This window comes from Anoplopoma fimbria, chromosome 18 (genome assembly GCF_027596085.1).
Source record: "Anoplopoma fimbria isolate UVic2021 breed Golden Eagle Sablefish chromosome 18, Afim_UVic_2022, whole genome shotgun sequence".
NCBI classification, from domain to species: Eukaryota; Metazoa; Chordata; class Actinopteri; order Perciformes; family Anoplopomatidae; genus Anoplopoma; species Anoplopoma fimbria.
This window is the reverse complement of record NC_072466.1, coordinates 6,574,757-6,599,861: the sequence shown is the minus strand read 5'-3', so window position 1 is coordinate 6,599,861 and position 25,105 is coordinate 6,574,757. Positions and strand designations below refer to the sequence as shown.

Here is a 25,105-nt window from a genome sequence, read left to right as displayed (position 1 = left end):
CTAACAACAGAAATCACTCTCAAGGCCAGAGTTCTCTCTCACATCCACTTTTGTTACTTACTGTTTCTCTATTTATACACAAGGAAGAAATACTACTAACACATATGGTTTCCTGTATAGATCAGCATTGATTATATATCTTGTTAGAAAGCTTAGTAATAGTGTCTGATTTCAATTAAAACAAGATCCTTTCTAGTTGAAAATGGAATGATTTAAATGAAGTTTAATATGAATTATCATAGTTATTAACCCAAAATCTCGCTCATTGTCTGTGTTTTGGTTCATTTTGTAAAAAGAAAAAATAAGTTGCCTGAACTAAAAAGTACAAAAAACTCCCAAAGTATGGTCAACATTTCATACTACCTTGTCATTTGCAAGTGCCTTCATCATTTCAAGTGTGAACTGTTAAAATAAAAGTTATTTTTATCCACATTTATCTTTATCATGCTTCCACGCCTGCTTCTGTGCATTTTTACACAAAGACTCCTGTTGCAAGTTCATAGCAGAAACTAAGTTATCCCCAGATGGATATATTTGCCGTTGTATCAATGATTCACAGGAGGATTTTAACTTTCAGGAGTTTCCCCCTCTAAGACAACAAGTACATCCTGAACACGCTGACTGAAAGTGTTTGTGTGTCCTTTTCTTATGGGATTATATTTCTGATCTGTTTGTGTTCGCAAATGCAAACATGCACACTTTGCTTGTTTAAACAACCCTTAAGAGTTTCAAAGGGTTAATTCTCCTCTCATAGTGGTTTATGTAGATTTGCTGCTGCGACTTTGAGGGAAAAACTCAGCTTCATTTTTCAAGGTTTTGAAATATTGGTGTTTTTATTTCTGCTGCCATCACAAAAATTATTGAGGTGGATAGAATTGAATTTGAAGTGGCCACCAGTGTGCCACCAAGGAATGGAGACCTTATCAACAACGGTTACAGTCAACCATGAAGATACAGAAAAACAGAAATGCATGGTATATGGTCAATATTTTAGACTGAGACCCCCCAAAATGTAATAAATCCTTACTGCCTGCAACATTTAAAAGTCACATTTAAGATAAGATGGGACTATTTCTCGAGATGAAGTGGTGGTGTCTTTCAGTTTTTCAACGGTGAGAGTTGCAGTAGAAATTGAACAATATCACAAATTTTGGACAAATGAAGCCCAAACTATGAGCTTGGAATAGATACAATGAGATAAATGCTTTCCTTTTTTTTGTAATTTGGTGAACCAACCTTTTAATATTATTGTATTAATGCCTTTGTTTGAAATCATAGCTGTATGAGTCTCTGAATGTCTACACGTCTCGCTCTGGAGTCCGAGCCGTGACGCTCAGACAGTCTATGTTAATCCTTTTCTAATTAAGACAAAGTAAACCGGGACATTTCCAAAGTTAGTCAAGTAGGGCAGGCCGTTTACGACCCTAGTCTTTCATGTTTTAAAAAAAAAGGAGACGAGACAGGATGTATGAAGACAGAGAGAGCGCAGTGATTGGAGCAAAAAAAAAAAGAAAGAAAGAAAAGAGCAGAGGACGGACAACAGATGAGAGAGATATCGTGGCTGGAGACAGACCGAGAGTACAGACAGAGTGAGACGAGGCAGACCAGACAAATGAATAAACTCAGCAGCAGTTAAAGGATAAAAGGCAACAGAGAGAGAGAAGAGAGAAAACAATTACAAATACTTTACAGCAAAGAGAGAAAGCGAGTGAGAAGAAGAAGCAGAATAACAGAGAGAGAGGCAGAGGAAGATGGAGAGAAGGACAGATAAGGTGAAAGAGATGTAGAGACGATGATATTGATTGGTTAAAAATGCATGAGGTGTCTGGTACGCAGCGCTCCATCGCTAATGCCCTGTGACCAGACAGTCTGAGGCTGAATATAAGAAGCATCATCTCCTTGAATAACTGTACATGCTTTTTATACAGTCGGTGAGTCAGTCAGGCAGTTGGAAACACAGTGAGGAAAGATGTTAGTTAGTCAGTAGATAAATTAGTCACACAATATTATCTTTAATCTGAAATGTAAATCATCAATTGAAACCAACACTCTGTATTTTTTCCAGTTGTTTTAAAGGCAGCACGGCCTTATTTGTTTGCTCTCAGCTTTGTTATTTATGTCACAGTTTTATGTCCAGTTGTATTAGTTTTTGTCAAACTGTCTCTCTCTCTTTACCTTTGACTTTAAGGCTATAACTTTTACTTTCCTGTCGAGCCTTTTACCACATAGTTTAAACAAGACTTAGAGTCTACAGCGATGCTAGCTGCTCTATGATTTGACCAAATGACATGGCGAGGCTTCAAATATTCGTATGATTTTGTTTCACCCTGTTCCGTTCAATAAAAAAAAAATGCTGTAACCATTCTCAGTGCTATTAAACGACATAACTAACACAATTCAACGGTGACAATAGCTGGGTTTCCATTCACATATTTAAATGCACATTTTTGAAGTATCGCATTAGAATAGCTGAATGAAAATGGCAAAATAAATAAAATGTTCTTAGTTGCTAAAAAAAGTTTTACACTTGAGGGGATTTTTGCCTTGGGGCGAAAAAGAGTTTATGCAATAAATGTTTTATGGAAACACCTTTGCCCAATAAGTTCTGATGTAGCGAACATGTAACTCATTATCATGACTGATCAGCTCTTTCTGTTATCCAAACCTTCTCGGATATTTTCATAACTTTCGAATGCGTGTCTTTGTCTATGGACAACATTAAAATATGGCCAATAGTAGCTGACACAAAAGAAAAATTGCCCATTTGAAACAAATTCTTAAAGACCTCTCTCCATCTCTGTTAGATAATAAAGATATTATGGTTAGTTATTGAGTCTTCTTCTCCTTTGACTCTGGCTGCAAATTATGTCAAAATCTCAAGATGGCAGCTCCCATATCTGGGATATTTTACCCTCACTTTTACACTGGGGAGAAATTGGGACATGCCGTACATCTTTAAATACCGTCTTTGCATGCAAAGCACCACTGTGCAAAAACTTTTTGATGCTGGTCTAGAGGGACGAGAAATCATGTCAGTGAGGGGACATAAATGTGAATTGTCCCTTCAATCTTACTGGCGCCCGAACAACTGAGAGAGGAGACACGGGAGCAATGTGTCCTTGCATCTGGCATCTGGGACTAAAACACACCTGTCCAGAGACAACAGCCCCTTACCAGCAGAGAAGACGGCAAACATGATTGAACAACACTTCAACAATTGAACAATTAACGGTGAAATCCAGACGTTAATAATCACCCCAATATTTGAGCTTTCTTTCCACTGTGTCTGTGTGTTGTTTGGCAACCATTCTTCTAACGCTGACATAAATTGGCGGAATAATGATTATTTGTTATCAATCAATTATTGCATTTTTTTGGTTGCTGTTAGTGTATTTTTTGAAACCACGCCCGGTTAATGTAACTGTTTTATAATGTAACTGTGATTTAAAGTGTTTTTTTTTATTGCTGAAGTCTAACATTTTAAAAATAGCAAAAATGACATAATAATGTTAAAATGATAACCGACCTGATAGTTATTTCCTCTGGATAACAGTCAGTCGGTCGGTTTACATGTAATATTAATCCCTGAGCACTAATTGTTCTTCCTGACACTGTGACTTTAATTACCACTTCCTCCCTGCTCTCTGCTGTCTTTCCATCTGTCTGGCCTGCCTCTGCCAAAAACTGTGTTTGCAAGAGTGTGTGTGTGTGTGTGTGTGTGTGCCAGCGTTTGCATGTGTGTTTACTGTATACTCTCCAGTTAGTTTCCAGGTCTGTGAACTTGAATCAAGACAACGTGGTTTGGCGACCAACGACCGGAGACCTGCGAGTGCCAGTGTGACGGCAAGAACCTCACGACCGGCAGATCAGAGTCAAGGTTGGGAGGAATATCACTTCCTGGCCGAAGCCACAAAGCCAAAAATGACTGCAGAGGTCACACGGGCCACTCAGGTACGTGTTGGATACATCCACCTGGCCCGCATTCCCATCAGTCTGTTTCCTGTGAAGAGTTGTTCACAGACAAGTGTGTTTCTTAAAGCTGGCTTTGAAAACAAAATTAAGGGCCAACACAATGGTCAATTTGGCTTTTTTAGATTTGGTTGGCCAGAAATGTCAAAGTGTGAATTAAATCTTTGTTCAGTCTTGAGTAATAGAAATACATTTGTTTGTTTCAAATGGCAGATATTTTTGCTCAAAGCAACTGCAGTGTCTTGCCCAAGGACACTAAGACATGTGGACACACAGAGACAAACATTATTCCCTCGGAGAGCGTCTTCCAAAATCAACTATAATTTTACATTTTCGTTTTAATGCCTGAAGTGGTAAAAATGTGACAAATTTAGATGCAAATGTTCCATTGAGGGCAGTCGTTTTCTATTGTATTGTATTGTATTTATTCTATGCTAACACATTGTCACTCCGACGCAGATATAAAAAAAGCCTCCAGGCTGGCTGGATTTAGCAAATTTCATGCTAATACACACATCAACTCCATCGGTTGACATAATTATCTGAAACAGCAAGAATTTTTTCCTGGCCAGCACACGCAGACTACAAACAGCATGTGTGTGTGTGTGTGTGTGTGTGTGTGTGTGTGTGTGTGTGTGTGTGTGTGTGTGTGTGTGTGTGTGTGTGTGTGTGTGTGTGTGTGTGTGTGTGTGTGCGTATGTCTTATCCCATCAGTAGTATAGCTGTGGGCTGGTTTACATTTGCATAATGAAGTCAATAACACTGGCCTCCTGGGAGGGAGAATGGTGACATTATTACTAATTTAATAAGAAGAATTGAGTGTGTGCGTGTGTGTGTGTGTGTGTGTGTGTGTGTGTGTGTGTGTGTGTGTGTGTGTGTGTGTGTGTGTGTGTGTGTGTGTGTGTGCGTGTGTGTGCGTGTGTGTGTGTGTGTGTGTGTGTGTTTGGGGAGGGATAGAAACAAAGATGGCGCAGGACAGCGTGAGGTAGAGAGAGATGGAGATGGAGCAGAGCAGGAGGTGACAAGGAAGAGAGAGATTGGAAGAAAGGGATTTCAGGAGCAGGAGAGAGAGAGAGAGAGGAGGGAGGAAATGAAAGTAGAGCAGGAGGTTAAGGGAAAAGAAAGAGGGAGATAGAGAAGACCAAGAGGTGAGAGTGGAAGGAGGACATGAAGTTAGATGAAACACAAGGGCAGGTGAAGGAGTAAATGATGAAGAGGCAGAGAGTCTTACGGGAGAGACGGAGATGTTCTTCACTTCTGTTTTAATCACAGACTCGGTGAATCACCTCCTCGTCCTCTGGAAGCTGAAGCCCTGTGGCAGCATCACGAACACAGAGCATCATCCTGGACCCGAAATACATGTCTGGTTGAAAGCCAAGCAGAATTTTTTATCATATTTTTTTTATTAATTTGCATCCTCTGTCGGAAGAAGTATTCAGGTCCTTGCTTAAAGGAATACTTAACCAACAAAATTACCTTTTGTATATGAATTATTCACCCTGTGTTTACCTTGAATTCTTGAAAATAAGTTTTTCTTGCCTTCTCGGTAAACAAAAACTAAAAAAACTTTAGATAATGTTTAAGTAAAGTCTAATTTATTCACACCTGCATCCTCGCTAAAGCGTTACTATTCAAAACAGTTCAAACTCCAAAAGTGTGACACTATTTACGTGACAGGGTTTTAAATGAGTCCCCCATTTACTTTCATTCATAATTTACAATTCATCAAGACTTTTTTACATTCATTGATTCTGTGTTCAATGTGGAGCTATTCACACACAGGATGAAAAATGTATATATAAATGGTCATTTTGTGGGTGAAGTATTTTTTTGAAGTTACTGCAAGGAACTTTTTACTTCTTCTGAAACACCCTCAATTTAATAAAACTGTCTCTATTGACCGACATAAGCAAACGAGATGATTGACTACTGAATTTTAAACCTGGCTTTTTTCTAATGTTTAGATTTCAGTTCTGGAAATGTATACATATTAGCACAAATTTAATAAGATAATGCATTATTTTCATATTTAAACATACATTTTCAGAGAACGTTTGTTTAAAAAAAAATTCCCCTAATATACATAATCAACTTTTACCCTATTCCACTGTCTCCCCTTAATACTTAAAGAAAATGTCCTTAGTTGCATTCCACCACCATTTATGATGTATAACTTAATATGACAATTACTGCAAGTGAGATTTCACTGTGTACACTATCACATTTTGTCAAACATTCTCACCACATAATTAGAGATTTGTCATATTTATTTCCTTTTCGTGTTTCTGTGAAAAAGACTAGATGCTCACACCTTTGTTTAATTGCTCCTCTGTGAAGTTGGATGGAAGGCTTTGCGTTAACGAACTTCATGAGGCCAATAACAACAACATAGGTGTAACATCTCCCACCCTCACAGCTACAACGAAATCGTTTGTTACCGCGTGTTATCTCTTATAGCTTTCACGTCTTCTCAGATTTAACACGGTTTTGTATTGCCGGAAATGTTCAGACCCGGAGTGGGAGACATAACACACTCAGCATGGAAGATCCAACTGTCTCATTAATTTACACCTTAGATAAAATTCAACTTTCCACTGTCTTCAAATGCTTTCTTCCTTCACACATTAACTGACACGTTGTGAACTCATGGTAGCCTTATTTTTAAGCTAAATGCCGTTCTCCCAAGCAACAGGTAAGCATTAACATTGGGAACAGAAGCCGTGCTCACCATCAAAGCTGTGCATTTTTTATTTCCAGTGAAAGACCAAATATTGTTTTGTTGTCACAATATTTTTTTATGGCGTATCAAGTGGATTATTATGTGGAGCTTTCAGTTTTGCCGCTTGAATCGTATAATATCTTCATGGAGCTTATCTAATCACTTAATTAAATTAAACATAAGGCAACAAATGGTAGGCCCAATAAAGAAGACATAATGTTTTGTCCTAAGTTTATTGTATAGGTCATCATACATACTGTTATTGCCACAGTGGAATAATTGATTATGTGTTTATTTATATCATTTAAACAATGGGAAACTATGTCATGACACGAAAGACTGAAATAAACAGTCTAGACTACAACATGAAACTGAGCAGTGGTTTTTTTCCTCCCGATGGCAGCAAAGCGTTGCTGTAGAGCATCACACATTACCAACGTATCTTATTTTATTAACATTTTAGTGTTGCAGGGATGACGTATTTTTGTGTAGGGCCAACCCGGAAGTTAGCATCGCAATGGTTCCACTCGACAAAAAGCCAATGGAATTTTTTCATTATATTTTGGATTATTGGAGAAAATAATCTCTGTGGCAAACTCAAGTTTATGATGCTTGCAAGCTTTATTCAGCAAGATAATCTTGACAAATGAACATAAGCAGCATTCACTTGAGCTCCATTAAAAAACAAGGCCTTAAATTCAGACTAGTCGGCGTGATAACGTTCTCACTAAGCCACCTGTTAGCAGCCGCCTTTTTTGAGACACGTAAAAGGTTCAAAATTCTCGAGAGGGGTACAGTATTTATTGACGTATTTTTACATCGTAGAACAAAACTTTTAAATCTTTAAAGCTTGTGTTAAGCACAGCCCCTATATCAGGCATCTGACCAAAAAACCCATCCAAAAAACTCCCTGACTCTGAGACGAGGGAACCAGAAGTGCAAAAACACCAATTTCCAGGTTTTCAGTCTCCTTCCTGCTGCACTTTATTAAAATCTAAATTAAGGTACACAATTTTACCTTCTTCATATTTTGCCTGTTTGAGTTGTTGTTGGGGAAACGAGTTATTCCAAATATGTTTTATTATAAACATCTAATAAGAGTATCATATAATTTACAGATAATGAGCTGTTTTTGTCAATTGGACGGTCGAAAGAAAATATCAATAACGCTAGGGCCTTGTTTTTCCACGTGTTTTTTTGTGTGTGTGTGTGTGTGTGTGTGTGTGTGTGTGTGTGTGTGTGTGTGTGTGTGTGTGTGTGTGTGTGTGTGTGTGTGTGTGTGTTGTGTCCTCCAACCCTCGGCCCCCTTCTCTGCTCCTAAATATAAATCAGTCCAGTCCACCAGCTGCTGTCTGTATCTCTAATTATAGCCTCTGCAGGGCTGGCTCTGGGGGTCAGGTTACTTCTTCCCACTGCACACACACACATCATCGTTTAAACTGGGCCTCAGAAAAATAGGCTCTGACAGGACTTAAGAACTCGCATTGGGGCTCAACTAGTTATACATTTTTTTTATTTACTATTCGTTCTGACCTCTGTTTGACAATGCAGGGTACTTAAGAGGAAATATGTGTCCACTGGATGAAGTGAAAGATAGAAGAAGAAGTAGTTGTCGAGGAAAGTGAATACATTTGGTTTCCTGTCGTGTTTAAACTACTGCTGCTGTTTTTATTTTAGGACAAACCAACTGATTAATATTGTCAAATCATAAATAAATGAAACAAAATCAATGCTAGCACTTCTGTACAGGTGTAAGAGGATTGACACTGATATTTTCTTACAGATGGCAGGTCAGTATGTGAGGTCAGGGATGGAGTAATGGGCCTCTCAGAGGAGGAAAACTGATGTAAGATCAGCTGTTAGCTGCCTACATCATTATAACATGATTAATAAGCTCTGTGTTTCTAAGACACGTAGCACAGGAGACTTTTAGACCTCTATCTCTTTACTTCTTTATTTTTTCTCCTCTCCATCCCTTGATCTTTTGCTCCACCCCGTTTTTCTCCTGCTTCACTGTCTCTGCCCTCTCTTCCTCCCTCCCGATCTCTCTATTTTGGACTCTCAGAGAGGGCAGGGTGACTCCCAGTAGGTCAACCCTCTTCTCCCAACCCGTGTCTGTCGCTGTCTCTCTCTTTCTGTCTCACTCTCTCCAGCATTTAACCAGCTAGACACCTGAAACATTCACTCAAGAGTTTCCTGAAGAAGAACTTTGATATTAACAAGAACTTTAAAAGAAAAATCCAAAGAGCTGTTTACTGGATTTCCTTCCATTTTCTCCTGTGGGGAAGGTTTTAGTGTATTTTTAGAACCTGCTGTGATCCAGCTTAACCACATTTCGCTGTGTGTGCTTTGTACGTCGCCTCCATCGTCCCTTTTTTCTCACAATCAGCTGGGGCCAAAGAGGATTTAACGAAGGAGTTACATGCGTGTTTCCATGGTGACGGTGCATTTCCCAGAGCCTTTGAAGGACTGAAGGTTATCACTGAACATCCGGCAAACTCAAAAGCCCAGGTACTGTAAAAAACATCCATGTCGCTCTGGCTGAACTTTATAATAATGATCCGATAGTCACGGTACTGAATGCTGGAGGTCTGTGCACAATTATTCTTTCTTATTGCCATTTAAAATATCTACTAAAAGTAAGCTGCTTTTAAGGGCATACTCCCAAACTTTATAAGGTGGAGAACTGCAACGTTAATGGTGTTTAAGGAATTTTAATGTTATGGTCAAATAAACCAAAACTAATGACCATTGGTGTTATAATCTGTGAGCTACAATGTGAGCTATTTGCTTAATATTGTGTTTTTTTATAACTTTGTAAAGAGAAATAAACTCAAAATTCCCATTTTTTCCTTGAGGAATTAAAGCCTCACTGCAGCCTGTTTCAATATTGCCACTTGCAGATATAATAGTACATTTGTTGCATTAAATACTAACATCTCAAAAATGTACACAAGAGAGGAACAAAACACGTTTAATGGCCAGTTAAAAAGTTGTAAACTCCTGCACACTGTCAGTAAAAAATGTATTAAAAAAGCAACATTTTGCTCATAGACCTTTGACTGAAACTCACAATTCAATCTGCATTCTCCTCACACCTGTCAAACCAGAGGTTTCCAACCTGATCCCTTAAATTGTAGCACAGATTACGGGCTCAGTGTGGATGTCAATTTTGAGCCGTTCAATTACAAACTAATTGTTTGGGGAAATTTTAAAGCTTGGAGTTAAATTTATATCTAATGTGAAAAAAGATGTCTTTATTCCCTAAAGTCCTCTTGGGATCCCTCAGATCTGTCTTGGGTCCCTTGTGGGTCCCGAGCTCTAGGTTGGTAACAACTGCTTTTGAAAATATTCTCTTTGATGTGATCTTTTAATGATCAATTTACCTCTTCTTTCTCTCTTTACTCTCTTCTGCCATAACGTAATTGCACAAATAGAGCCCAAAGGAATGTAAATCACTGCTTTCATTATTTGTGCATGTAAGCTGCATTAAGAACAATAACATGGAGACGTCTTTTTTTAACAAATGAGTAATCTTTTCATGGTATTCTTATTATTATTCAGTAACGTACAATGCTTCTAGTTGACGTAGGCTAAAACTGGACTCTCAAGAAAAAAATTACTTTAATCCTTAAAAGTACCAATTTAACACTGCAAAATACTGCATTACTTAAATATACTTAAAGTATCAAAAGTAAAATCATTCATTCAGCTGTGACTGTTCAAACTCCTTTAAATACAGTTTGTAGTTTAGTCCAGTGGTTCCCAAACTAGGGGTTGGGCCCCTCAACAGGGTCGAAAGATAAATCTAAAGGGTCATGACATGATTAACTGGAAAGGAAAAAGGTAAAAGCAAACTTCTGCTACACAAATTTATATTTACTTTTTAGAGCTTTCTCTAATCTTTGAATTTTTTGAAATATAAGATAATCTTTTGGGGGAAGCTTTACAACTTAAAGACATCTGAACCATGACAATGTGTTGTATTCTATAAGCATATCATATGTTTTTGATGTGACATATCAAACTGACAAGTAACCACAGTGTGATGGATGTAGATGAGTAAAAAAGTGCAATATATAGCATTAAAATGTAATGCAGTAGAAGTAAAAAGAAGAATTAACTCAAAATACTTACTGTAAGTACAGAACTGAAATGTACTTTTTTACCACTGCTACCAAACATTATTACTTTAAACACAGCACCATGCCTATTTATCATTAAGTTACCTATATCAAGGCGATGCATTCACTGACTCACACTCTCCACGGCGCCTTTTGTCGCCTTTCATTTGCCCTCAAAAACCGGTGAGTCGCCTCCACCCACATCGTTCTAATTCTGTTCATTCCTCTGGTGTGGAGGAGGCAGCACCAGCAGCAGCAGTCCTTGTGTGTGTGTGAAGATCAGCTCAGCACTGTGTGGTGACAACAGGTGGGCCAGGTCATCGGGACACACACACACACACACACACACACACACACACACACACACACACACACACACACACACACACACACACACACACACACACACACACACACACACACACACGTACTGCAAGGAGAAATGTTTGCTTGACTGTGACTCACACTTTGACAGAAGCTATGAAACATTGGGCTGTAAGAGGGAACTGTTCTGTAATTAGTGCTTTGAAGAATAAGTGGTGAAGTGGATGATTGCACAGTGCAGGTTTTTTTTTCTTCTCAATGGATCAATGTGTTGGTCTGACCCCACATCGCCGAGGCCTCGCAAGATCAATGGTCAGATTTTATATCACTCACGGACCCGGCACTTTAGCTCTACTTCTGAAATGACGCACACGCCGGCTGTTGTACACCAGATCAATGTCTAGCTTTCTTGAATCACACACTCGCAATTGCACATTTGAGTGTGCGTGGGCAGAATTATGTTTGATTGATTTTGTAGTTTGTTATCTGAATGCAGCAACAGAAAGGTCAGCAGAGCAGAGACCAGCTACCGAATCAAAAGACTTCACACATCATTCAACCATCACATGGCTCACATTGTACAGAAGATATAAAGATAGATAGATAGATAGATAGATAGATAGATAGATAGATAGATAGATAGATAGATAGATAGATAGATAGATAGATAGATAGATAGATAGATAGATAGATAGATAGATAGATAGATAGATAGATAGATAGATAGATAGATAGATAGATAGATATATCTTTGAGTTTCCTTGCACATTGCATTGTGGGACAATAGTGTTGCAACGAACGCAATCAAAAATCAAACATTATTCAAATTCTTTTTTCCAAATTGAATACACTACCTGCTTTGGTTACGGGTATGCTTGGAATACAGTTATGGCATTCAGGGAATGAAAATAAAGAGAATTGCATTGCTGTGTGGGAATAAATGTTTAGATATCTACAACCTTGTTGAATTTATTTATTTTTGATCATTCTTGCTCCTTCTCTCACAAGTTTCCAAGTTTCAGAAAGAACAATACTAAATTGATGGAATAACCCTTTCGAATTCAGCATTATTGTAACCTGATAAATAATAAAGTTTTTACTGATATTGCACTGATGCTGTATGGAGTCAGGACTAATGTAGCAGTGAAGTCTCGTACAGAGGAATCCATTCCTAAGCATCAGCTACTGTAAATCATCGAACATCGTTAGCAAAATGATCAATATCCGCTATAAACCCAATCTGATAATCTCCATTTATCACCTGCTCTGGCTGAGGGGCCCCTTTGTAAAAATCCTTGTTTTATGATACTGATTTATGGCTCTGTATTCCTGAATAGAGTTGTGTTTGTTGCCTAATTCACTGTCTAATAGTCTTGTGCAGTCGGGCACACAGTCTTGGTTTGAGTGCAGAGGCTACATTTCAGGCTATGATATGGGCAATTTACTCAAGTGGAAAGCTACATATTGAGAACAAGACTGAATTGTGCCTTGAGGTACATATATTATATAATGAGGTGCGAGGGGGGACACTGTCACCACTCTACACTCAGCTTCTGTTCACTAACAGTGAAGATGAGAACCATTAGAGTCCAGACCGCCAAAACCGCCACCTAATTCTGTCAACGAGATTGTCATAATGAACGGCGTTAAATGCCTCAGCTGGACCAGCGTGGCATGCAGGACTCACGTGGATCTGAATCCTTCAGGGCCTCATTAATAACCTCGAGAAGGGGGCATATTTCTTACCCCTATTTTAATTCAAATCTCCACAACAGAGTAGCTATCACTTTATATTTGCAGATAAGCTGTGTGTGAGAGCCGGGCAGCGAAACAGAAGGAAAAATAAATCATCTCAGGCGTTCATCGCATCACGCCGCATAATGAACACAAACAACGAAACGCTGGCACATAATCATGTGAAGGCGCGCGGCCCCGCTGCCATACAATGATGAAAACTTTCTTTAGAGAAGTAATTTGTCTGGTAGATCAGATTTTTTTCAAAGTGTGATGGAATTTAATCTCCTCCACACCTCCGGTAGTATCATTCTTTCTCTCTCCTCCGCATAACTCTCATCCTCACACAAAGAAATACATCCGTATGAATAAACTGCTGCTGTGAGCATTAATCAAAATAAATGGTAACGTGAATGTAGCAGACTTGCCTATTGTACAAACTGAAGCCATTACTCATATCAAGCATGGATTAATTGTTACATAAAAATGGTTTATTGGTCAATTTGTGGTGGGAAGGTATCAATATCAGGACATATGCGTATGGTATCAACACCATCATGGGCTACAATCCTGTGATTTGATACCGAAGGCCTCCAGCCAAAGTTGACCTTTCACCCCCACATTACTCACAAGGTTTCTGTAGATTTTTGAATCATTTTGCTACAGGTTTGTTTTAATGCTAACTGGCTTTCAATATGTCCTCATTGAATAAAAAATATAAATCTACCACCGAAGCCGATTGTTTGCTGCTGCAAAATTAGATTAATCCTAATCTTCTAAATCAGATGCTAATTGAATTGCCCTCTAATTACTATCGATGTTTATACAAAACAGTTTAATGGTGAGATCAGCAAGAGAACATCAAAAGCTACTGTCAGCAAAAAAAAAGGTTACACAGTGGGATATATATGGGACAACAGGGACAAGATGATCATCAAAGTTCAAAGGGCATATTGTGAAAAGTTGATTTTAAGTGTTTAGACTCTCACACACACTCCCCAAACGTATAAATTATTAGAGTATTATAGCAGCAAACAACTATTCTCAATGTAAATATATATGTTCTCTCTGTGTGTGTTGTAATCAGAGCTTTGTCAACATAGCCAGATCAGAATCAGAAACTGTTTATTGCCAAGTATGTTACACATACAAGGAATTTGGCTAGGTGGTAGGTGCGTAACAGTAGACACAGTGCAATAATATAAGACATAATTAAAGAATATAAAATATGAAAATTTACAATTAAATATGTTAAACAAACAAACAAATAAGAGCACATTAAAACAAGTATATTAAGGCCGGACATGATGCCTTTCAGTGCATGTGATCACGGCCGCTACACTACACTGCTCTCATATGGAGATTAAAGGCGTCATTGTGGAAGCGTAGTGTCCATTCTCTGAATTCTCACATGCTAAGGAAGTGTAATACTAAATTGCAAATTTAAACATGTTTATAATGGTCAGTTTACAAAAATAATTCTATTGTCATTACTCTAATTGGCTTGAATTAGCTTTAAGCAATGTTAGCTAATTAGCCAATTTTTTTTTTTGATGTTATCCCACTTCATTAGCAGACCAGACACTTTTTCTTTTGGTCATTTTTTTCATTTTGTTTCCAGGCATTTTTAATTGTTGTTTAAAAGTATACACTTTTTTTTTCATTCGTTCAAAAACTGAGCCACCTAGTCTTTTATTTTCCTCACTTTTGTTTACGTCTCGAGGTCCGTACCTAATCAATCAATCGTCATTCATAATTACTCCTCCCTTCCTTGCTCTCTTCCTGTTGTTCCTTTCCTCTTTTGTGATAACGTCCTACTGTTTCAAACCCATCTTTCTGTCCTCAGCTCTCTTCACCAATGAGCAGTCAAAACAACGGCAAGGGAGCGGACCCTCCAGCTCGGACCAATAAGAAGACCTTTTTGGATGATGTCATCTTGACCTTTAGTTCGCCGATGGCCTGGCTGCTGGTTGTGGCTCTGGTCATCACATGGTTGGGAGTCGCCATCGTTCTCTTTGATCTACTCGACTATACAACTCTGAAAGGTAACACTTATATCTTAATCTTTTAAATAGATTGTTTGCATTTTAAGTAAAAACCATCAGTTTTACTATTCACCAATGATTATAATTCCATCGTAATGTGATTATAATGTACGTGTAATGACACTTTCCCTCAACTCATTTATCCCCATTTTTCACGTATAATTTAAACATCCATATTTCATTTTTGAAGCAGACTTCAAAAGTGGACATGCTCTCAAGAAGGTCATCATTTTTCAACAACCATGTGTTAAGTTAGTGGGCCTCGCACTCCTGTGCTGCTTTAACGCTGTTTGTGTTTAAAGTAACACAAGGTGTCGAGTGTTTCCCTTCACTTGACAGATGTATTGAAAATGTGTTTCGTCTTTTCACACTCACATTAGACTCTAACATCAATTATCCCACCAGTTCACAGTTTATGTACCAGTGTAGTAATACAGCTGTGTACATAATGAGGTCCATCCTCTCCTTTTCATTTTCACTTTAAATGTCATACACTGGTAGAATGGATTGAAAGGGAATGGAACTTCCTGTTGTTAACATGAGCAATAATAGCACAGTCACAGGGAGTTGTATTGAATAAGATCGTTTTTATCTCATTTAAAGTTATAATCTTCCTGGCTAACGTATTTTTTTCAAATTCCATACATTTCCTGCTGCACTAAACGGAGAGTAGCTTTTTCTCCTCATATATTTTTAATCCTATTATCTCCAGCTCAGAACTTGATAGCTTGAGTGATCCAATTTCCTTTTCTGTGATCACACCTTAATTACTTTATTGTCATGAGAGAAAATTAATTTCCCTTTTAGAAAGCACTGGTGCAGCATTCAAGATCTCCTTCAAACATTTTCAGTTCTGCCTAAGACCGCTTATTCACTGGCACCGTGATCAGGCTTTCATGGATCCGCACACCGGTTCATTTACATCTTGAGATAATGAGAAATGTCTGATTGTAGCATAACAGGAGAAATCAACAGGGAACAACTGCGACGCACTCTTCAGCACGTTGTTTTCCTTTGGTAAAAACAGAATCTGGGTTGTTAACTACCCCAGAAATCAAAACACTGAACAAAAAATGTCATGTTGAAGGGATTATACTCTTGTTACTATGTTTTTGGTAATACTGAACACTTAATTAATTCTCATATCTGTCTGCTAAACATGAATGTACAGTAGACCAACAGTCGGTTTGCTTAGCTTAGCATGAAGACTGGAAACAGAGACCTAAACTAGGCTTTGTATGAAGGTTTAATAACGTGTTATACATGTTATTTGTCATTGATAAATTTGTACAAAAAACTAAGTATAAAAACGTTAACTTGGTCTACATGGCCATAATATGGAGATGTAGATCTTCAATAATAAATTAACATTTTGGTTTAAATGTAGCTCTTTTTCACATCCCTAGTTGAACTATATTTAACGATTAATTACATTGCTTTTCTCAGAAGACTTTTAGAGATTAATTAATTAAATTAAATTGAATTAAATTATTCAGAACTTGTAAAGTAAAGGATTACCTTATTCACATAGGAATAGTAATAAAGCATTAGCATGCATGGCAGTTATATATATAAATAGATCTGATCCACAAAGGTCAAATTTCCAGCGATCCTCCAAACACACAATAGGAAATCAATCCCTTTGATTTTTTTGGTCAAACACCGGAAAACTCCAGTGTGACTTTACTGTGGTAAGGACCTTTCTATCAATTCTACTCATATGTGCTCCTTATCACTCCCACCACCACCACCACACATCACCATGTTTTTGGACTATCCAGCGTTTAAGGATAGTCCTGCCTCACACATCCAACACACTCATCTTTAACTCCTCTCCTCACTCCCCCCCCCGACACCCACCTCTTCACCTCTTCTCTCCATCCTCATGCTGTCAATCACCTGCCATCCCATCCAAAGACTACACATCATACTGTGACGACCCCGTGTGTTTATCTTCTGGTAAAGACAACAACAACAACAACAACAACAGCAAAACCACTCACAGTTTGACCGCGCTGCTTGTTTGTACAAGAGTGTTGCCTGCCAAAGAACGGAGAACGGAATGTGTTTTCCACCAGCTGTCAACTTGCTGACTTATTGTCCCTTTAATCATAAATTAAAGTTCACAAGATTGTTAGCTCAGTCGCAAACGAGACATTTTAAAAGTCTAAATATTTGAATGCTTTATAGCAAGCTTATTAGCTCAGTTGCTAATAGGAAAATACTTTTAAATGTCTTAATGCTAATTAGCAAGCTTGTTAGCAAAGTTGCTAACTAGAAAGTAATCTTGTTCTGGTCTGTTATCAAATGCAAATGCATTCTGGGTAAATTGACATCTGTGTGGAAGCATCTGCATTTGTTACTTTGCATCTATTTTAGGTTTCATAAATCTGTCACCAGTCTTTGTATTCTCAACACAGTCTCACGGCAGTTTGTTAAATAGCCACAACATTTTAATCTATTGTTTCGTGTACATGGACACAAACTTTCTTTTCTTTTTTAATGTCGCTCAGCACTACTTTCAAACTAATATATTTCAGTTGGAAGAATCTATCGTTCCTGCACCACATTTATTTCCCAGTTAGTTAAGACAACATTACCCAATAAAACTACTTATTTAGGTTTAAGGGAAGAAATAATTGGAAGGCTTAAAATAACTACGTCAACTTAGGTTAAGGCAACAAAACGCTCACAAACGCTTCACTCCACAGCAACACTTTGGTTTGTCCTGTGTCTGTTTAAACCCATCTAGGTGGTCTTTCTCACTATTCAATACTTCGTCACTAGCTGTAGCCGTTGCATAGTCACATGGATGCGTTTAATTTGTGTGTCCACCAAGAAAAGAAAAGATGTAATTACCTTATTATTTTACAATCCGCTGTGAGATGGTTGGTATTCTCAGTCCGTGTCTTTAGGTGCATGACAATCCAGATTGTGTGCCTGTGTGACTTGTGTGGAACTGCATGTTGCCTATATCTGTGTTTCCTCTGGACCTGCCAACAGTCCTTAATGACTAATAAGCCTTATGATACACAGGCTTAGAATAGACACATAGGTGTTGGGTTACATTTATTGTGTCTTATGTTAACAGTAAATCTGTGGGCCTGTTGGGATTTGAATTGAATCATTAGTGCAATTTTCAAGATTTATTTTCTTGCGACAGCTGACACTGTAAAATCTGTTCAACTTCATGTGGTTAACAGCAAAATCTAAGAAAACTTAAACCGAGTAATAGAATAAGTCCTGAATGAGATTTCATTCAGAGATATCAATAAAAATTACAGATCTTTTCTCTAAATCAAGGAAACGTTTCTCCCAAGTTAGTGAGAAAATACGCCTGAAAAGCAAATCGTGCCCTGTGTGTCAAAATCCACTTCCATTTTCTGAGGCAAATATTAGCAAGTTGACAATGACAAAATGCTGGGCTGCATTTTTAATCACAAAGCTTCTCTCCCATCATGACATTTCAATAAAGGCCAGCATGTGTAAATGAAACAGCTAGGAGACGTTCTCGGACAATAAAGAAGAAATGCAATTCTGCCTGTCGTGAAAGAGCAGAGATAGAGTCGTGGATGTGTGTGTGTGTGTGTGTGTGTGTGTGTGTGTGTGTGTGTGTGTGTGTGTGTGTGTGTGTGTGTGTGTGTGTGTGTGTGTGTGTGTGTGTGTGTGTGTATAGAGAGGGAAAGAATAGACAAAGTACCACCCAAAAATTATACAGATATAGAAATGGGAAGAGAAGAGCACACATTTGGAAATACTATACAGAAAAATACGGTACAGCACAGAGAGAGAGAAAACGCTGCAGCACAGTTTAATCAAACCTCTGTTATTTCTTTATCTGACAGAGAGGCAACTTCTTAATGTATGTGACTATTCTTGATAAGGTAACTTACTTAATTTGAGACAGATGTAAATATAACAACCATCCAGATGTTTATTAGTTCATATCAGACATTACTGATGAGGGTGCAAAACTTAATTGTATCCACAAAACACTTCTCTCCTGTTTCAGTGTAACACCGGTCGGGAGGGAAAGAAAGAAAGACAGAAACAAAAAAAGGAAGAAAGGAGCATGAAATAAAGGAAAGAGGGAAGTACATAAATGAAAACAAACAAACAAAGCTCTGAATCCTTTCCAGCTCAGATGCATCTCTTCCAGCTACTTTATCCTCTTTTCTTCTGAGAGTTTTTTTTAGAGTCCCCTGGGTTTCTTTTTTTTTTAAAATCTTTGCGGCACAATTTCTATTACTAATCTCTTTTCTTTGTGCTTTATCATTGTGATGTGGTGGCTAAACTACACTAAATTAAATGTAGAGAGAAGTAGGCAGAAGAAAAGAGCCACAGGATGAGAACATGAAAGTAATACTCAAGACAGAAAATAGATTTTATAGAAAGAACAGAAGAACAGAGACATGGAGTGATTTAGGGAGAGAAACAAAGAGAGCGAGAGGGTAGAAGGGTGCACTGAGGAGAGACCGAATGAATAAGTAACGGCAATAAAAGGACGGCAGAGAGCCAGCGGGGGAATGCTAGCCTTCTATTCCTGGTGTCTCTGTCTAGAGTGCCAATCAAAGAAATGTCAGTGCATTAATCAGCTGTTTATGAGGATCCATTATACGACTCCTCCACACTTGGCAACAAACAGACACAGAGCTTCTTCCACCTAGGAGAGAGGGAATATTAAAAAAAGATCAATTAATGAGAGCAGCTGCTGGGACAAAGCAGTGGTGAAGAAAGCAACTCTGTCTCCTACAGAATTATGTTCCCATACAACTTAAAACGCACCCTCAACGACGTTTCCAGGGAAATGTATTTTCTCACAGATAACCCGTCACCGTTTTAATCAGTTTTAAACGTTGTAAATTTGAACAAATCATAACAAAAACACAAAACTATTTGGTTAGGTTTAAGAAATAAATCATGTTTTGGCTTAAAATGAATACGAAACTGAAACAAAACTGCAACAAATGTACTACTTACTTTTGTTTAGGCAACAAAAGTTCTGGTTCACATGAGACAGGAACAGCGTTCTCCTGGGTGAGAGTCCTGTGTTTTAACCTTTTCCACCAACCCTGATTTCTTCTCTATATGAAACTTATTTGTGATATAGCAAGAGCAAACGTAATCGACGACAATATAAGTTTCCTGCAGAAAGTAATTAACAGTGCAGTTGAGTTGCATGGGAATTTAAGGACCAGAATAAAGTGTCAAAGCCAGTTGATGGAAATGCGCCTTATTCACACTTCTTTGCGACATTAGCTATAAATAGGATGAACTTTCTGGTTTGTTAAAATCTCTCCACACCTGGTGAGACATTGATTGTCAAGTTATTAATAAAAGCATTAATCATGGTGTTGAGCGTGTCTTTCTTGGAGGCCATCAACCCTGCAGATGTTAATGATGTAAATAAGTCGTCAATAAGCATCACAGGCTTCTCACAGTCTAATAAGCCAACAACAATAAGTCATTAGTGATATTAAGACCTTAATATTTTTACGATGATGCATTAAGTCTGCACTTTTTAATTATAATTTGTTAATAAATGGATTTGGCTTCAGATTTTCTGCAGTTGTTTCCACGAAGATCTGAGGTCAAACTGTTTTGTCTATCTGATTAATTAAATAGCTAAACAGACAGCTGCTGGAGGAGGATAAACACAAACTCAGCATCATAACTGATCTAAAAATCAAAATGATATAACCATAAATAAGGCATTCGTTACAATCTTTTACTAATGTGCCTTATAAGAAATTTGTTTTGCTGCAATTTCTGAATACTGGAGTGGAAACCAAAAGTTAACAAGGGACACTTCTACTTTATATGGTAGTATACTATATACTCTATTGGGACGGACAGATTCAGCAGTGGAAATACTGATAAAAGTGTGTTGGGAATCTTGAAATGCTGCTTAAAACTTGGTTGAGTTTTTGCCGTTTCTTGCTGTGTTCTCTTCCACGTAATCGGAGAGAAACAGTAAGTCCTAACATGTTATGGAAGTTGAAAAGTGTGTTGTGTGTGTGCTGTTTTTAATTAATTAATTAATTTATTTTATCATGTTTGCCAATAAAGCAACAAAAACAGTATATGCCATAGATACTATGTCTAAAGCTTTATGTGGCTGGGAATGATTGAAAATATGCGGTTAGATGAAGGTTGTTTTGTGTCTTTCCGCTCTCTGCTTCTTTTTCTTTCCTCTCTTCTCATTCTGTGCCTCCTCGTTTCCTCCGTCCTTCAACCACTGACCCGGAAATAGATCTCTTGAAGGCTGTCTAAGTTACTAAAAGAAGAGAGAGGTGTATCTCTGCCGAAGTCTTTTCAGCACTTGTGAAGTCTAAAAGAGGCGTGGCAAACATATGGAACATACAAAATCTTTTAATTCAATTAAAAGTAAATATATAAGTTGTCATGGACACTGTTATTCTCATCTGATATACAGATATAATGAAATACTAGACTATAACAACACAATGAACAGAAGAAACGTCATAATTGACATTGCTTTAAAAAAGCGCAGACGTCTCATTTTTTTAATGCCTCGAATCCTCTCTTCTTCTGTGTCTCTTCCTTTAACTCCTCCGCTCGCATCTCAGGAGGGAGGGTCTACGACGCAAGGACAGGAGGTGAGGCGAGGAATCGAGGATGCAGAAACTGAGAACATGAGAAGAGCCATTGTTCTGTCTTCAACCTCTACTCTTTACTTCCCATCACGCCGTCTCTGTTAACGCTGTGTCTCTCCCCCTCAGGTCTCCCTCCTCCCTCTGCCATCGCTAAGAGAGGTTTGAAGGCAAGAGGCAAGAAGAGAGCCGTCATACATTTTCACATTCACTCCTTAGTACTAAAGTTAAATATGTAACATCAATCAATATTTCTATCTATGGCGACCTGCTGTGACTTTCAGTTTCTATATTGTGAACCTTAACAAAGTGTATGAACACCTACACAGGAATTATATATAGTATCTTTGTAATAATGCCAATTTTTCTGTTATATTGTGTTTTATGTGAATTTATTCAATATGGTAGTTTTTGCGACTATAGTTTGTAGGTAAGCATCGCTGGTATTTTGCTCAAGTTTAATTTAACTTGTTAAAATATCTATAATATTTCTCAATATCCTGCTTGACTCTAGTTTACATTTTTTATATTCTGTTCTCTTTATTCTATTTAGGTGGTTTTCGTTCAGTAAAATCAAGCCCCGCCAGTGTCCCTGTTGATGTCACAGCTGAGGAGAACACTGATTGGTTGGAGATGATATGGAGTTTTGCAGCCAATTTGGTAGCTCCAGATGGGGAGGAGGAAGGTATTCACCAGCTAACTGAACCCCTCACATGTAAGAAAACATCACCTCATGAAAATTAACCACAAAGACACCTACTAACTAATATCATATTCAACATCATATTCACGACCTGGAATTTACCTGCACTGAATCGTGAATGAAACATTTTTAATATTCTGGATATAGACTGTTAATCAGCATGGAAATATAATGAAAAGCAAACTATATGCTCAGTGTGATAATCCCCGCTGTGCACATAATAGCAATGGTGGAGCTGTCAGAACGTAATCACTCACTGACTAACAGAGTTATAATGAATGTGACGCCCTTTTAACCCGCTAAATTGTGGAAATAAATCAGGCATAAAATAAACTTCCCATCGTCTTTTTTTAATTAAATTATTAGAACCAATAGCCCGTTTATAATACTGCTAATTAACTGTAGTGAAAACTTAATCTGAAGTGCTTTTTATTTACCAATACTTCTGTCACAGTCAGAAGTGGGACTGGTGCCATAATGCAGACAGTTCATCAATCCAGTGATTTATTGTAAATAGCTGACAGGCACTGAGTCCAAGTGGTAAACAGGTTACAGGCAAGCAGAACACAGCCTTGAAATTATGATGATGTGACAACAGAACAAAGGAAGTGGAAGTGTTGACGAATCCGGAGACTGCTTAGTGTGTTTTGCCATCTAGTACGGGTGGTTGATACCGCAAAATTTGGTTTCCATTTGATACCAAGATATAGAGAGCCAGAATCGCCAATATCAATACAAATACTGTTTATAATTACAAGGGGCTTATATGTACTTTCATATTGCTTCCCACTGATAAATACTTAATCGCATGAAATTTAAAAAGAAAGAACACTTTTTTTTATTTCATTAAGATGAAAATTATTATTCTTTTGATTTAACTAAAAAAAAAAGATTGTTGTGCCAAATAAAAGCAGTCAACCGTCAACTAACATTCACAGCTTTGAAATGGTTTGAATGCACACAACAGGACAACAGCAGTGAGAAGCAACGAGTACCAAAAAAAATACAAATGGTTGTAGAAGAGAGAACGTGATCCCTTTTGTGTATCGATCTCCTTGATGCTAGAATCGATCTTTAAACAAGACGTACTTTAATATCGATATCTTTGTATTGATCCGCTCTGCCCTACCTAACTATCCGCCATGTTGTTTTGATGCTCATACGCTTTATAAACAGGTGTGTTGATGGGTGTGGCAGCCAGGTGATGGGGAAATGAGGCATAGTCCAGGGATATCTGATGGACGAATGAAAAATGACAATGGTCTGAATTAGAAATGTGTCTTGAGAGGAGAGACAGTGGGAAAACTTCCGGATGCTCTCAGTCAGAGTTATTGTATCGTAAATACAAGAAGCAGTTCATTTTCAAAGGAAGATGTTCAAGGCCAAACAACAGCAGGGAGACAGATGAAAAAATAATAATGTTATGCAGGTAGCTTAATATTCATTTGTATGGTAATACCAGCCAAGAAACTGCACTTTGGGGGTTTATATTTATTCCTGCAATAACTGGGGCCGATGAACATCTAATTTTCTCCTCTGGCCTTCAGCTTTCCACTCTGAGGAGCTCTGAAGAGGAGGAGCGTGGAGAGAGGACACGAATGGACAAGGATGAAGAGCCGGAGAGAGGAAGAGGGGGGTCGCACTGAAGAAGAGGAGAGGATGTAAAGGAACAGAGGGAGGAGGAGGATGTACAGTTTATCACCGTTATGTTTCTCTCTGTCTGTCTGTTAACTGGAATATGATGAATAAAAGCTGAAAATTATGAAACCATGAAATAATGTAATAAAAAACGCAATTATGGTCTAAACCATATCTGTATGCTGCACATTGTTTTTCTGGATTTGCTCTTTTTAAAAGTAGTCGTCTTTTAAAACAGCGATAATACACACATTACAAAGTTCTTCATAACTTTTTCGGGTTGTTGATCACCAGATGAAAAATAATAATTAATAATTAAACACATAAGTAAAGACAATCATGATAATGAAACAAATCAAATTCTTTATATGTATCTTTTTTTACCACCTATCAGTTGATAAAAAAAAAGAAAGCTTCATTTATTTCAGTTTTCTTTATTTTTTTTACAATCCTTTCTTTTCCTCACACATGTTATTCTATTTTCTATTCTTCCAACGCTCCTTTTTACATGTTCAACTTTAAAATGAACAGTGATATTTTGAATAAATATTTATTAACAATGGTTTTTTTTTGTTATTCAAATACAGAAAACATTTCCATTAACTGTTAACCACCAAAACAAAAACAAAAAATCACAAATACACACTTTTAGAAGATCTCTGTTTTGACTTACATTCATCCCCTGGAGACTAAACTCTACAAACCCCAACTCTAATCAGAAATTTAACCCTAAAATATCAATTAGGCCTTTCCATGAGGACCTTATAGTCTTTATATCAGTCTGCATAGGAGGTGGTCTGTATTGGGGATGACCATTAACTCCCATTGAAGTACAGTAACAGCGAGACGAACGGTTGTGCCAGGAGGAAGCCGACGTTAAATAGATAAAGATCAACTCGCCTGCTGTGGCATCAGACCGATGACTCAACACCGATCTTGAACATTTAGAAGCAGATGATAGTGGGCGAAGAAGAGAAAACACACAGCGGCAAATTCATAATTCTTCTTGAGATAAAGAGGGCAGCGTGACCCGCAGTTAAAAGAAAACAGGACCGAATAAAGGAGGTGAGAACATAAGAAAAATGGGCCGTAAGTCTGAGCATGAGATCACCAAGATATATGAATACTTTGTAAGCTGTTACCTCATATAATCTCAGAGAAAAAAAAACACCCATTAGAAAATAAAATAATGAGAGTGGGGAAGTACTGCATTACAAGAAAACGTCTTGGTAAGG

The 25,105-nt window shown here is 37.8% G+C and overlaps 1 protein-coding gene across 2 annotated transcripts; it reads left to right on the top strand.

Moving 5' to 3' along the window:
- The first annotated feature begins 8,855 nt into the window (after window positions 1-8,855).
- Window positions 8,856-24,072, top strand: trdn (triadin). 2 transcript variants are annotated; one of them, XM_054618986.1, is made up of 5 exons: window positions 8,856-9,199; window positions 14,717-14,915; window positions 21,659-21,706; window positions 22,083-22,214; window positions 23,780-24,072. In XM_054618986.1, the coding sequence occupies exons 2-5, from the start codon at window positions 14,729-14,731 to the stop codon at window positions 23,800-23,802; spliced, it is 390 nt and encodes a 129-aa protein (XP_054474961.1). In that variant the 5' UTR covers window positions 8,856-9,199; window positions 14,717-14,728; the 3' UTR covers window positions 23,803-24,072. The 2 variants fall into 2 exon arrangements, with proteins under 2 accessions (XP_054474961.1, XP_054474960.1); XM_054618985.1 differs by having other exon boundaries at window positions 22,083-22,244.
- The last annotated feature ends 1,033 nt before the right edge of the window (window positions 24,073-25,105 follow it).